The sequence below is a fragment of the Heliangelus exortis genome, chromosome 28 (assembly GCF_036169615.1).
Source record: "Heliangelus exortis chromosome 28, bHelExo1.hap1, whole genome shotgun sequence".
Classification (NCBI taxonomy): domain Eukaryota; kingdom Metazoa; phylum Chordata; class Aves; order Apodiformes; family Trochilidae; genus Heliangelus; species Heliangelus exortis.
This window is the reverse complement of record NC_092449.1, coordinates 1992642-2005612: the sequence shown is the minus strand read 5'-3', so window position 1 is coordinate 2005612 and position 12971 is coordinate 1992642. Positions and strand designations below refer to the sequence as shown.

General features: G+C 60.4%; 2 protein-coding genes across 2 annotated transcripts; both read left to right on the top strand.

Moving 5' to 3' along the window:
• Positions 1–612: 612 nt before the first annotated feature.
• Positions 613–7905, top strand: YJU2 (YJU2 splicing factor homolog). Its single transcript, XM_071727728.1, has 8 exons — positions 613–888; positions 1325–1425; positions 1705–1849; positions 2671–2805; positions 3150–3331; positions 4529–4649; positions 6210–6357; positions 7315–7905. The coding sequence occupies exons 1-8, from the start codon at positions 865–867 to the stop codon at positions 7401–7403; spliced, it is 945 nt and encodes a 314-aa protein (XP_071583829.1). The 5' UTR covers positions 613–864; the 3' UTR covers positions 7404–7905.
• A 1093-nt stretch (positions 7906–8998) lies between these two features.
• On the top strand, positions 8999–11928 carry SHD (Src homology 2 domain containing transforming protein D). The gene is given in 7 exon segments (XM_071727746.1): positions 8999–9318; positions 9979–10026; positions 10028–10079; positions 10172–10384; positions 10652–10790; positions 11365–11484; positions 11643–11928. Coding segments are annotated over 7 exon segments (978 nt in total). The 5' UTR covers positions 8999–9099; the 3' UTR covers positions 11830–11928.
• The last annotated feature ends 1043 nt before the right edge of the window (positions 11929–12971 follow it).

Sequence of the window (12971 nt, the reverse complement as noted above, 5' to 3'; positions counted from 1 at the left end):
GAAGCTCAGCAGCCATCCTGGGTGCCACCGCACGCTGAGGATGAGGGTTCCCAGAGGGTCCCTTTCCACGAGCACGGGGAGGGATGCTGTGAGGAGAGCCCAGTGGGACTTAGAGCCGTCCCGGGTGGAAGACCCTTCCCACGAGCACCTCGTGTCACCCAAGGAACCAAGTGTCACCCATTACAGCAGGAAAGGGGCAGCTCCTGCTGTTATGTGGCAAGGGAGGCAGGGGCTGCCAGCTTGCCCTGGCTTTTTTCCTTCAGATGACAACGCTGAGATTTGAGCGGAAAACTCTTGTTTTCATCCATTTGTTCTTCCCGCCCTGCAGAACAGAGCCCTGATGGACATTTTCCTAGCTCGCTGCTAGGTAATAATATATAACCTCTGAATAAGAAACCCTCAGCTACAAAGTCATGACAATAAACCGTAAGTGAAGGTTACTTTAAGCAAGAATCCTCAACTTTTAAGCAAGAAACACGAGTGCAGGAGCACGGGGAAGAGAAGCAGAGGGATTCTGAGGGAAGCAGGGAGCTCTCGCACTGGACCCACAGGCAGCGTGAGGGACAATTTCATTTTTCCCACCCCAAAGACTGACCAGAAAACACCTCGCAGGACAACCGTGGAAAACTGGGAATATTTCCTATGTAAAAATCAACATTTTTGTTTGTTTGTTTTTAAACCCGGAACCTCTGAGGGAGCCGCGGCGCAGCGGAGGTGGGCGGAGCTCGCTGACGGGCAGCGGAGGCAGCCAATCACAGGCGAGAACCGTTGCGTTGCACCAATGAGAGGCGGAGGGAGGCGGGAGTTTGTACCGGAAGTGTTGAGGCCGCGGAAGGCAGCGGTGGGAAGGGGTAGGGAGCAGCCATGTCGGAGCGAAAAGTGTTAAACGTGAGTAGAGAGGGGGATGGGGGGGATTCTTCGGCTTGAGGAGGTGCCTGTGACTGCTGTGGGGTCCCCCAGGCTGGGGTGGTTCTGTGAAGGAAGGGCCCTGATAGCAGAGTTTGGAGCCCAGGCCTGGGGTGCTGGGGAATGGTCTGGTTGGTTGGGGGGCCCTGAGGCGGAGAGGGCCCTGAGGGGGCTCTAAGGCTGGGGAGGAGGTGGGGATTCCCAGGCTGTGGTTCCTGGAAGCACTTGGAAGTTGCTAGCAGGGGCAAGAGGTCCCTCAAGCCGTCGGAGGGTCTGGGCCCAAGGACAGACAGACAGACAGACACAGGAGAGCGTCTGGCTGTGTCCGGGAGTGGTGGATGGGGTGCTTGAGACCCGGGGCTATGCTGATCTGGGCGGCTGCTCCCAGCACTCACAGGTCTGTCTCCTGTTTCTGTAGAAATACTACCCCCCAGACTTCGATCCTGCTAAGATCCCAAAGCTCAAACTCCCCAAGGACCGGCAGTATGTGGTGAGGCTCATGGCCCCCTTCAACATGAGGTAAGAGCAGCCGTGCCTGTCAGGAGGGGGCAGTTAGCCTGGGGGTTGTTCAGCCTCCAAACACTGCGGGGGAGGTGCTGTCAGCCTTAGAGGTGACACAGACCAGGGGAGAAGGGAGAGAGAGTGCTGTGGGTGGTTTGGGGGTTGCTTGAGGTACTGAATTTCCAAAGGAGAAAACAACCGTGGCTCAGAACCATGGCCTGAAAATCACTTGGACTTTTCTTGGTCTGTTTGTTCCCTTTGCTTGACGTGTCCTGGTCCTTTTCTTTCTCCTTGTAGGTGCAAGACATGTGGTGAATACATCTACAAAGGGAAGAAGTTCAATGCCCGGAAGGAGACAGTGCAGAATGAGGTGTACCTGGGGCTCCCCATCTTCCGCTTCTACATCAAGTGCACACGTTGCCTGGCAGAGATCACCTTCAAGGTGAAGCACAGCTTCATAGAATGAATTCTCAGGGTTGGAAGGGACCTTAAAGATCCCCCAGTTCCAACCCCCCTGCACGTGCAGGGACACCTCCTGCTAGATCAGGTTGCCCAGAGCCTCATCCAACCTGGTTTTAAAAACTTCCAGGGATGGATGGGGCTTGCATCACCTCTCTGGGCAACCTGTGCCAGGCTCTCAGCACCCTCATGGGGAAGAACTTCTTCCTAACATCCAACCTAAATCTCCCCTCCTCTAGTTTCAATCCATTCCCCCCGGTGCTACCACTATCCAGGATCCTAAAAAGTCCCTCCCCAGCTTTCTTGTAGCCCCTTCAGATACTGGAAGGTCTCCTTGGAATTTTCTCTTCTCCAGGCTGAACAACCCCAGCTCTCTCAGTCTGGCTTCACAGGAGAGGTGCTCCAGCCCTCTGCTCATCCTTGTGGCCCTTCTTTGGATACATTCAAGCACATCCATATCTTTATTGTAATAAGGGCTCCAGAACTGGAGGAATGTTACCAATTCTTTGTGCTCTTGCTTTCTGGGGAGGCTGGGCAGCCTGAGGATGTTACCCCACAGGCAAGGGGTGTCCCTGAGCTGAGCTTTTTGGGGTGTCTCTTCCCTCATCTTGGCTGTTTGGATGGGTCTCACCCATCCAGTGCTGGCCTGCAGCTGGAGCAGAACTTGAGGCCCCTGAGTGATTGTCCCCCCTCTGGTATGAAGGAAACTGGGAACCATTTGTGTGCATCTCTGGGAGTGGCCCCAGGATGGCTGGAGCAGGATTGCCCCAGGACAATGATTTTCCCATCTTGGATCTTCCTTAGACAGACCCTGAGAACACAGACTACACCATGGAGCACGGTGCCACACGTAACTTCCAAGCTGAGAAGCTCTTGGAGGAAGAGGAGAAAAGAATACAGAAGGAGAGGGAAGAGGAAGAGCTCAACAATCCCATGAAGGTAGGAGAACCTGCACCTCTCTGCAGGAGGCAAACCCCTCCTGCCCTGGTGGGCTCTCCCTAGGGAAGAGGTGATTTTGTAGCTGTTGGTTTAGTTTTTCAGGCTCCTGCAGTATTGTTGAGCAGGCAGGAGACATCTCCCTGCCTCAGGAGGTTTCCTTTTGGGCTGGAACCACAGGCTGCATCTTGCCTCAGTTTTTCCTGTCCTGTTACGACCCAAAAATGAGGATGAGGATGATGATGATGATGATCCTCTCAGTGCTTCCTCCCCGTGCTGAGTTAGGGGGGCAGTACTGGAGACTGCAAGCAGGTTCTGCTACCTCACAGAAGTTTTTGGTCACCCAGGTGCTGGAGAACCGAACCAAGGACTCCAAGCTGGAGATGGAAGTTTTGGAGAACCTGCAGGAGCTGAAGGAACTCAACCAGCGCCAGGCAAACGTGGACTTTGAGGCCATGCTGAAGCAGTACAAGGAGTATGAGGAGGAGCAGAAGCGCAAGGAGCAGGAGGAGGATGAGCAAGAGATGAAGTGAGTGGTCTGGAAGAGGCCCCAGGGGTGTGAAACCAGCTCTGGTGGCTCTGGCCAGGCAGGGCTGAACCTCAGCTTCTCCTCAGCACCCCCAGAGAGGGCCTGAGGTCATGGGGGTCTGGTGGGTAGGACGTGGTCCTGAGCAGGCTGGCAGGGGGTGATTTGAGTGGTTGAGTAGCAGAGAGAAATGCATGTGAAGGAGGTGATGGGATTTGGGATCACCAGCCCATCCAGGGAGAGCCTCAGGCCCTGCTGGGGGGGCCCAGCTCCCCCTGAGCAGTGTGAGAAGTGTCCTTGCCTGGAGAGGGAGTTCTGTGCCTGGCTGAGCCTGCAGAGCAGAGTGTTCTGAACCTTCAGGCACTGCTTGAACACAACCCCTTGAGCAGCACCTGGGAAGGTGGATCCATCCCATCACTCTGCTGCTGGGTTCCTACTCCCCTCCAAGCAATGAATGACAGACAGATCCATAGAATCTCAGGTGGGAAGGGACCTCAAGGATCATCTGCTCCAACCCTTCTCATATTACTCTTGATGTGAGATAGAATCACAGAATCCTAGAATGGGCTGGGTTGGAAGGGACCTCAGAGCTCATCAAGTCCAACCCTTGCTCCACTCCCCCCGTGGTTCCCAGCCCATGGCACTGAGTGCCACATCCAGGCTCTTTGGAAATATCTCCAGGGATGGAGAATCCACCCCTTTCCTGGGCAGCCCATTCCAATGCCTGAGCACCCTCTCCAGAAAGAAATTCTTTCTCATGTCCAACCTAAACCTCCCCTGGCACAACTTGAGACCTCTTGTGCCCTCTTGTCTTGCTGAGAGTTGCCTGGGAAAAGAGACCAGATGTCCCAGCACCTCACTGAGCTGAGACTTAAAACTTCCCAAACTTGGGAACTCCACCCCTTCCCCTGGGAGACCATTCCAAGGTCTGACTGACCTCAGAGGGAACAATTTTCCTCTTGTGTCCAATCTGAATCTCCCCAGGAGCAACTTGTGCCCATTGCCCCTTGGCTTGTCCAGGGGGCTCCTTGTAACCAGGGAGTCTCCAACTTCTTTGTACCCCCCCTGAAGTCCTGGAACATGGTAATAAGGTCTCCCCTGAGCCTTCTCAGTGGGTGCAAGGCCAGCACTGCTGGGTGTGATGATGGGGGGGGAGGAGATGCAGCTCTGAGCCTCCCCCCGTGGCCTCTCTCCCTGCAGAGCCATGCTGGAGCAGGCCCAGAACCGGCGGCTCCTGGTCGACTCTGACTCGGATGATGAGCCAGGCAAATCCCACACCAAGCCTGGAACCAAAATAAAACCCACGGACATCTTGCAGGAGGTGAGCAGTGAGAGCCTTTCCCAGCCACCCCCCAGACCAAACCCTCTCTCCCGGGCTGCCTGTTGATTGTTTTGTCTCCACTCTTTGTGAGGCTGCAGCCCCGTCACGCATGAGCAGCTGGGAAAGTTGGTGTCCCTCGTGTCCCTCGTGTCCCTGTGCACTGGGCTGAGAGGAGATGTGCTCAGCGGGTGGTGACAGACACTGCTGGTACAGGCGGGGAGGGGACTGTCCCACCCCCCCTCAACTCAGCACACGGTGTCCCTTTCAGCTGAAAGAGGACAGGCTCACCCCTCCCTCCCTCCAGCTTCAGGCAGGATTTCAGCGCTCTGAAAATTACAGGGATGAAACTGCAGCCCGGGATGGCCTCTCCCTTGCTTCTGCTTTGCAGAACAAAAGAGCTTTCAGTGCCCGAAGGGATTATCCCGGCAGCCCAGCCCCCACCCTGCAGCTCCCCGGGGTCGATCCCTGCCCGCAGAGACCTCTCTGCTGTTGGATGTATCAAAGCTGCCGGCTCCCTGAGCCAGCCCGGGGTTAATCCCAGCTGTGCTCCCTGGCCCGACACTAATCCTGCTGCAAGGGGTGGGATTTAGTTGGGTAACTGGACCACCTGCAGGTTCTTGGTCCTGGCAGGTCCTGCCTGGCAGCCTCATGGCATGAATCTGCCTCCTCAGCAGGCTGTGCCTGTGCCTGTGCCTGTGCCTGTGCCTGTGCCTGTGCCTGTGCCTGTGCCTGTGCCTGTGCCTGTGCCTGTGCCTGTGCCTGTGCCTGTGCCTGTGCCTGTGCCTGTGCCTGTGCCTGTGCCTGTGCCTGTGCCTGTGCCTGTGCCTGTGCCAGGCTGGGGTTAAGTGGCCTGGGCAAACCTCAGGTGTTTGTCTCTGAGGGCTGCTCTGCAGCTGGGGAGATCCATAACCCTCTTGTAGACACACATAACCCTGTCATATAGCCCTGCTATAGGTCCAAATCCCTGTTGTAGACCCACATAGCCCTGTCACAGATCTACAGAGCCCCACCACAGGGCCAAATCCCTGTTGTAGATCCACATAGCCCTGTCAGAGATCCAAATCCCTGTTGTAGAACCACATAGCCCTGTCATAAATCTACAGAGCCCTGCCACAGGTCCAAATCCCTGTTGTAGACCCACCTAGCCCTGTCATAGATCCACATATCCCTGCCATAGGTCCAAATCCATGTTGTAGACCCACATAACCCTGTCATAGATCTACAGAGCCCTGCCACAGGTCCAAATCCATGTTGTAGATCCACAAATCCCTGTTGTAGATCCACATAGCCCTGTCATAGATCCAAATCCCTGTTGTAGAACCACATAACCCTGTTGCAGACCCAAATCCCTGTCACAAACCCACGTGACCCTGTGGTAGATCCACATCCCTGTTGTTGAGCTGGTTCTCACTGTGGGGGGAGCAACCCTGCCTTGGCTGCTGCCAGCAACTGTCCTCATGTCCCTTGTGCTTTGTGCTGCTGGTTTTATCACTTCTCCCCTAACCCTTTTCCTCTTCCCCGAGGCCACAGCACCCTCACCCTCCCTTCTCTGCTCTGCAGGACTCTCAGCCTCAGAGTAAGAAGGTGAAGACAGAAAGTTGGGAGCAGAGCGTTGGCAAACTGCACACCAAGTCCCAGCTGGCCGGGCTGGTCACTGTCAAGAAGCAGAAGCCAGATCCTGCCCTGGCAAATGGGACAGAGAACCAAGGTGCCACAGCCAACACCAGTAACTTCCAGTAACCAGTGTGGGGACAGGGTGGCTTGAGCTGGGCCTTCAGGGAGGGGCTTGGCAGCACCCAAGTGGTGTTGGGCTCTATCTTCAGAGCCTGAATGCTCACGTCCTTATTGTGAGGGCCATGATGGTGTAAAGACAGGGGGTGTGCCCAGGTTTTCCTCCTGATGGAAGAGAGGTTCCTTCCTGGCCCTTGGTGGTGAGCCAAGGCCTTGGAAACAGACTCTCAGGGCCAGGAACTTCAAAACAACACCTCAGGGTGCAGATAGGGTGCTGGGAGCCGTCACAACAGTGAGCTACAAACAGAAAAGCAAGAAAAAATTGTTTTGATTTGGGGCCTGATTATAAAACCTGCCAAGCTGCCCGAGTTTGGGAGCTGTAAGGAAGTGGGGAAAAGGAGCAGAAAGGCTTTTGTGCTGTAAATGATGCAGCACTCATTGCCCTAGGAAACTGGAGCACCCGGGGATTTGGGGAAGGAGCTGATGAATTGGTTGGTTCTGGGCTGTACTGCTGCCTTCGGGGGATCCCTGGGCAAACCCAGCTCTCACAGTTGCCCCATTTTTGACACATTTTCCCCAGCCACCTGCTCCAGGCTGCTGGTAGGGTCTGTCCAACCAAATTATGCTGAAGGAGCCTCCAAGGACCCAGAGCTGCCTGCCTGGGGCTGGCAGCTGGTTCCTCTCTCCCTTTCCAGTGGCTGAAATCTCCCGGGGGCTTCTTGGGGGAGGGTGGGAAGGGGGGTTTGCAACTCTGGGGCCAACCTTGCTGCTTCTCCTGCAAAAGTAGGAGGCTCCAGCTGAGGGAAAAGGGGACCTCATTCTGCACCCAGTTTTGACCCTCATGTCCTCATCAAGATCCTGGATGAGGCACCACTCTGAGAGCAGTGGGGAGGTCCCTACCTGATGGTTTCCCTCTCTCCCTCTCCTCTTCCAGGTTCCTTTCCTGCAGCAAGGGGCACCACCACCTCCTCACTCAGCTTGCTGGGGATGTATTCAGACAGTGAGGACAGCACCAGTGACTGATGGGGTGCTTCCCCCTGCTCCCAGCTGACAGCAGCTGCTCTCCAGAGCCCCATGCTGAGCCAGCAGGGTCTCCAGGGCCATCTGGAGTCCCCGTGTCACCTGCCTGGCCCAGGGTGTGTGTCCCTCCTGCAGTAGGGACAAGGCCCTTGCTGGCTGACACACAATAAAAGGGACCTCAGGACCTGCCTCCCCTGTGTCCCCACGGGGAGCAGGGGAAGGTGGAAGCTCAGCACCCTCTTTTCCTGCAGGAAGAGCCTCCACCCCCACCTTGGGTGTCTCCTGACCCTCCCTGAGGAGCTCAGATCTCCCTGCTGTGGTTGGTTTGGTGCTGGAGGAGGTGCTGCAACTGGGTCAGCCCCACACCATGAGGACAGGGCTGTCCCAGCTGAGCTGCCACCAGCTGTCCTGTCCAGCAGCTTGGGGACAGACCCCTCCTCACCATTCAGAGAGCAGTTGGGTTTGCTCAGCAGCCACAAGCTGATAATAAACAGGATGTGTTGGAGCCAGTTGTCTCTTCCAGAGCAATGATTTGTACCCGGGCAATGGGTCCTGACCCTGGGGGCACCCCCAGGGACCCCCCACCCCCTTGATATGGTCCCATGCGCCTGTCAGAAGGACTGAGCTACCCCAGCCTGTCATTCTACCCCAGTAAAGGTGCTGACCAAGGTTTTTCCTCCTTTTCTCACCCATGTCTGTCAGAGGCACCCACCTCAAATTAGTGAGAAGCTTCTTGCTAATTAACCCACTCCAGAACCTGCACACGTGGCTCTGGTGTGGGCTGCGGGGCCAAAGACTCCTGGGGTGTTTCAGAGAGCCGGGGAGAAAAGGCAGCCCCACCTTTCCCCCTCAATTAGCATTCCTCACACGTGCCTCCTAATTACCCTCTTCAAATATCGATGCTGGAGAAGGGGCTGAGCCCTGGGGGTTGGGGCCCAAAGCCACCTGGCCACACTGTCCCCAAGCCATGTCCTGCTCTTGTCCCCCCCTGGCTCCCTGTAATCCCACCTGGGGACCAGGCCAGGACCCCGGCAGAGGGACCTTTGTTCTGGGCAGAGACAAAACACAAAGCCAAACAAGGGCAGGGAGCTGGGGTGGTCCTGACCCTCCTGCCCCCTCCCAGTGGTCCCTGAGACACCCCCAAGCCCCGGGGCTGGGAGGGAAGCAGCCCCCCTGCCTTGTCCAAGCTTCTGCAGCTCAGGGGGTCCCTGTTACCCCCAGACCCCCAAATCCCCCAGCTCAGAGCCTCCAGGGTCCTAGAGCCAGTGTGCCCCCCGCCGGTGTCAACGACCCCCCCTGTTCTTCCACTGTCACATGGAGGGGGGGCTCCAGCGACACCCCCCCCTTCTTCTAGTGTCACACGGGGGACCACCCTGGTGTCACTGGGGGGTCCCAGGTGACCCCGGGTGGGGGGGGCTCAGCTTTCCCCTCCTGGAGCTCCCAGCAGGGCTCCCGGTGACCCCCCCCTTCTCCCACTGTCACACAGGGGGGGTCCTGGTGTCATTTGGGGGGTCCGGTGCTCCTCCGTGGGTCTCGCTTCCCCCACGGCGAGCCGGGTACGGGGGGGGTTAGGGAGGGGGGGGGGGGGGGCCGGGGTCTCCGGTCCGCGCCTCGCGCGGCGGCGACACAAAGCGGCTCCCGGCGGCGGTGGAGGGGGGGTCCCGGCGCGCCCGCGGTGCCGGTACCGGGTGGCCCCGCCATGGCCAAGTGGCTCCGGGAGTATCTGGGGCGGGGGGCCCGGCGCTCCCCTCCCCGCCCGCCCCAGCCTGACTACAGCGGCGGTGAGCGCCGTCCCACCGGTACCGGTACCGGGTGCGGGGTCCCCCCCGGCGTTCCCCCCGGCGCTGCCTCCCCCCGGCATCGGCTGGTGCGGGTGGGGGGTGCGGGGCCGGGGAGCGGCCTCCGCCGTCTGGAACAGGTAGGACCCGGGGCACCGGGGGGGGGGGAACCGGGAGATACTGGGGGGCAGTGGGGCAGCGGGTAGGGGGGGGCAGGGGAGGGGGTAATGGGGCAGCGCGGGGGGGCTGAGGAGACGAACCGGGGGGCACTGGGAGATACCGAAAGCAGCGGGGGGAGCGGGGAGGGTGTGGAGGGTCCGGGGGGGTCTGGGAAGGAGGGACCGGGGTTAGCGGGGGACACAGAAGGGATTGAGGTGGGGGGAAAATGGGGAACGGGGAGTGGGGAGCGAGGGGGGCTGGGGATGTCCGGGGGGAGCACCGGAGACTGGGGAGGGGAACCGGGGAGAGCTGGAGGCTGGGGGAAGGGGGAGAACTGGGAGGGGAACTGGGGACACTGGGAGAGGGTAAAGGGGTCGAGGGACAAAGGGAGCGGGCGGGAGGGTGGGGGGAAAGGGTTGGGGACACGCGTGTCAGGGACCGGGGAGGGCAGCGGGGGTCCCGGGTGAGAGAACTGGGGAGGGGGATACTGGGGGTACCGGGGAGGGGACTGGGGAGGATAAGAGGGGTACCAAGGAGGGGACGAGAGATCTGGGGGAAGGGAGCAGTGGGGGTTTCGGGGAGGAGAGTCAGGGTCTGGGGACCTGAGGCAGGGGGGGCACTGGGGGTCCTGTCCCACCCAGGGCACCCACCCACAGGGTGAGAGTGAGTACTCAGAGCCCTGCGAGGTGGGAGCAGGACCCCGAGCCCGTGGGTGGCAGCGAGGAGCCCGGTGAGGCCACAGGTGGGTGACACCCTGTGTGTGTGTCCCCAACCCCATGGGGGGGTCCTCCCCCCCCATCCCATCCTCCCATCTCCCAGCCCCACTGTCCCCAGGGTGCCAGCGACAGGGCGAGGGCCGGCGGGCAAGGGTGCAGCAGGGACCCCAACTCTACGACACCCCCTCCGAGGAGTGGGAGACAGGTGGGGAGGGCCCGGGGGTGCCCCCCACCCGGCAGAGCCGCCTGCCCCGCCACGACGAGCGCCCAGCTGACGAGTACGACCAGCCCTGGGAGTGGAAGAAGGACCACATCTCCCGGGCCTTCGCAGGTGACAGCACCCCAGGGTGCTGGGGCCACCCTGAAGTCCCCCAGCCCCACGTCCACCAGCACCCATGGGTGTTACTCGTGTCCCAGCACCTGTAGGTGCCACTCCAGGGGACAATGGGACACCACAGCCATGGTGGGGGAATCGAGGTTGTTCATTTGTGCTCTAGCTCTGAGAGGAGGTGGCCGGGTCACCCAAGGGTCCTCCAGCAGCAGGGCAGGGGGTGGTGGGACCCCACGGTGAGGTGACACCCCCTCTTTGTCCCCGCAGTGCAGTTTGAGAGCCCCAAGTGCTCCCCCAGCCTGTCCCGGCAGCTGCCACGGTCCCCCCAGCCCCCCAGTGGTGCCAGGCCAGGCTGTCCCCCCAGCCCCCGCCACGTGGACACCTCGCTGCCCCTGGAGAAGCAGGCGTGAGTTTTGGGGTCCTTCCCTTCATGGGGTGGCATCAGTGTCCTGGTGACACAACAAGGGGGGAAGGTCCCCACAGAGGGGTCCCCATGGGATGGAGGGTGCCGGATAGCATGGGTGGGTGCCCATTGTGTTGGGTACTCCGTGGCATGGAGGGGTTCCCGTGGGGTGGGGGTTGCCCCATGGTGTGTCTGGCTCCTCTGATCCCATCCATGGGCTGGAGGGGACCCTGTGGTGTGGTTGGTTCCTTTGATGTGGTTGGGTGCCCCAAGGCACGGATGGGTCCCCACAGCAGAGTGTCCTCATGGCACGGGTGATCCCTTTGGCATGGGTGGGTGCCCATGCTGCAGTGGGTCTACGCGATGTAGAAGGTGCCCCGTGGCACAGAGAGGTCCCTGGGGGTGGGATGGGTCCTCGTGCCACAGTGGGTGCCCCACATTGCTGATGGGTCTGAGCGATGGGGACAGTGACCCATGGCATGGAGGGTGTCCTGGGCAGGACAGATGAGTCCTGAGATCCTAGTGCTGGCTGGTGGGGTGCCAGGGTGACACTGGGGTGACACACGCCACCGTGTAGGTGGTACCACGGCCCCATTGGGCGGGCGGGCGCCGAGACGCTGCTGGCGCTGTGCCGGGAGGGCAGCTTCCTGGTGAGGGACTGTGAGACCAGCCCTGAGGACTACTCCCTCTCACTCAGGTGAGTGTGGGGGGACAGCCCTGGGGACAATCCCAGCGTGGGAAGGCCATGGGAGATGCTGGGCTGTGAGCACGGTGTGCTCTGGAGCTCTTTTGCCCTCCCCCGTTCTTCATCCACGTTGACGTGAGCGTGCCTCAGTTTCCCCTCCCCGCCCGCAGGAGCAGCCAGGGCTTTGTGCACGTGAAGCTGACACGGACACGGGAGCAGCACTTTGTCCTCGGCCGTGCCGGGGCCACCTTCCCCTCAGTGCCGGCAGCCGTGCGGCACTACTCGGCGCGGGCCCTGCCCGTCCGCGGCGCCCGACACCTCGCCCTGCTCTACCCTGTGGCCGCGCAGCCCCTGTGAGCCCCGAGCCTCAGGGGGAACCCTCAACTGTGTCCCCCCAGCCCTCTGTCCCCCCAGGTCCTGCAGTGAAACACCCCCATTAAAAGCCACGAGCATGGAGGCCTGGCGACGCTCTGGTCCCTCTTGCACTCAGCTCTATGGTGCCGGGCGGTGTCACCCTCAGGCTCTGCCACTGGTCCCATCCTGCTCCTGCCATCTGGGGTGCTGGGTGCCCACCCGAGATCCCCCCACAGGGTCCATGCTGGGGAGGGTCCCTGTTGGATCGGTTCTGGCACCAAGGGAGGCTGCAGGACCCTGGGGATGGGGGTGTGGGGGGTGCCATGGGGGGAGATGGGAAGCAGGGGGCAGGATGTTGGGAAACAGATTTTTTTGGGGGGGGTTCCAAAGGTGAGGTGATACCCCACACCCCCCCAGGCTGGGCATCAGCTGCTCTCATGGGGGGTGCCAGGGGGACCCCGCACCCACTGCAGCCCCCCCAGGGATGTGCTGTTCTCCACGAGGATGGGGGGGGCAGCAGCAGATCCTTGGGGGGCTGTGCTGAGGCAGGCAGTGGCTGGAGGGGGGGAGGGCAGCAGGTTTTGGGGTTAAGTTTTGGGGGGTATAGGGCAGGTTTTGGGGGGCATAGAGCAGGGTATGGCCCCCAGGTACTTGCTGGCACAAGCAGTGCCCCCAGCCCTAGGGGGTGAGTTCTGTGAGCAGGGGAGGCCCAGGGTGGGGTCAGGGGGGTGTTTGGGTACATGGGGCAGGTAGGCAGGGGGCAGGGAAGAGGGGTGGGTAGGACTGGGGTGGGAGGAGAGGGGCTTGAGTGTCCTTGGGTGTGGGATAAGGTGGGCAGGGAGCAGAGGCAGCAGGAATGTTTGGGGAGGGGTTGTCTGGAGAAGGGGTACTTGGGGGGGGTGAGGGGGGTGATATTTGGGGAGGGGTTATCTGGAGAAGGGGTTCCTGAGGGGAGGGGATTGTGTCTGGGGAGGGGTTATCTGGGGAGGTGGTGTCTGGGGAGATGGTTATCTGGGTTCCTGCACCAGTGTTGGTAGCCAAGCTGGGCCAGCCCCTGGAGCAGGGCTGTGCCCCCCAGGTTCCCCCCCCAGCCCCCAGCTCATCCCCTGGAGCACACCCAGCTGCAGCCACCCCTCAGCACCAGG

What these genes read in the sequence shown, in the direction of transcription:
- YJU2 (XM_071727728.1), top strand. Translation starts at nt 865, where the DNA reads ATGTCGGAGCGAAAAGTGTTAAAC. An exon ending in CGGAGCGAAAAGTGTTAAAC is followed by an intron (nt 889 to 1,324) that starts GTGAGTAGAGAG and finishes CTGTTTCTGTAG; the next exon opens with AAATACTACCCCCCAGACTT. An exon ending in AGCTCAACAATCCCATGAAG is followed by an intron (nt 2,806 to 3,149) that starts GTAGGAGAACCT and finishes TTGGTCACCCAG; the next exon opens with GTGCTGGAGAACCGAACCAA.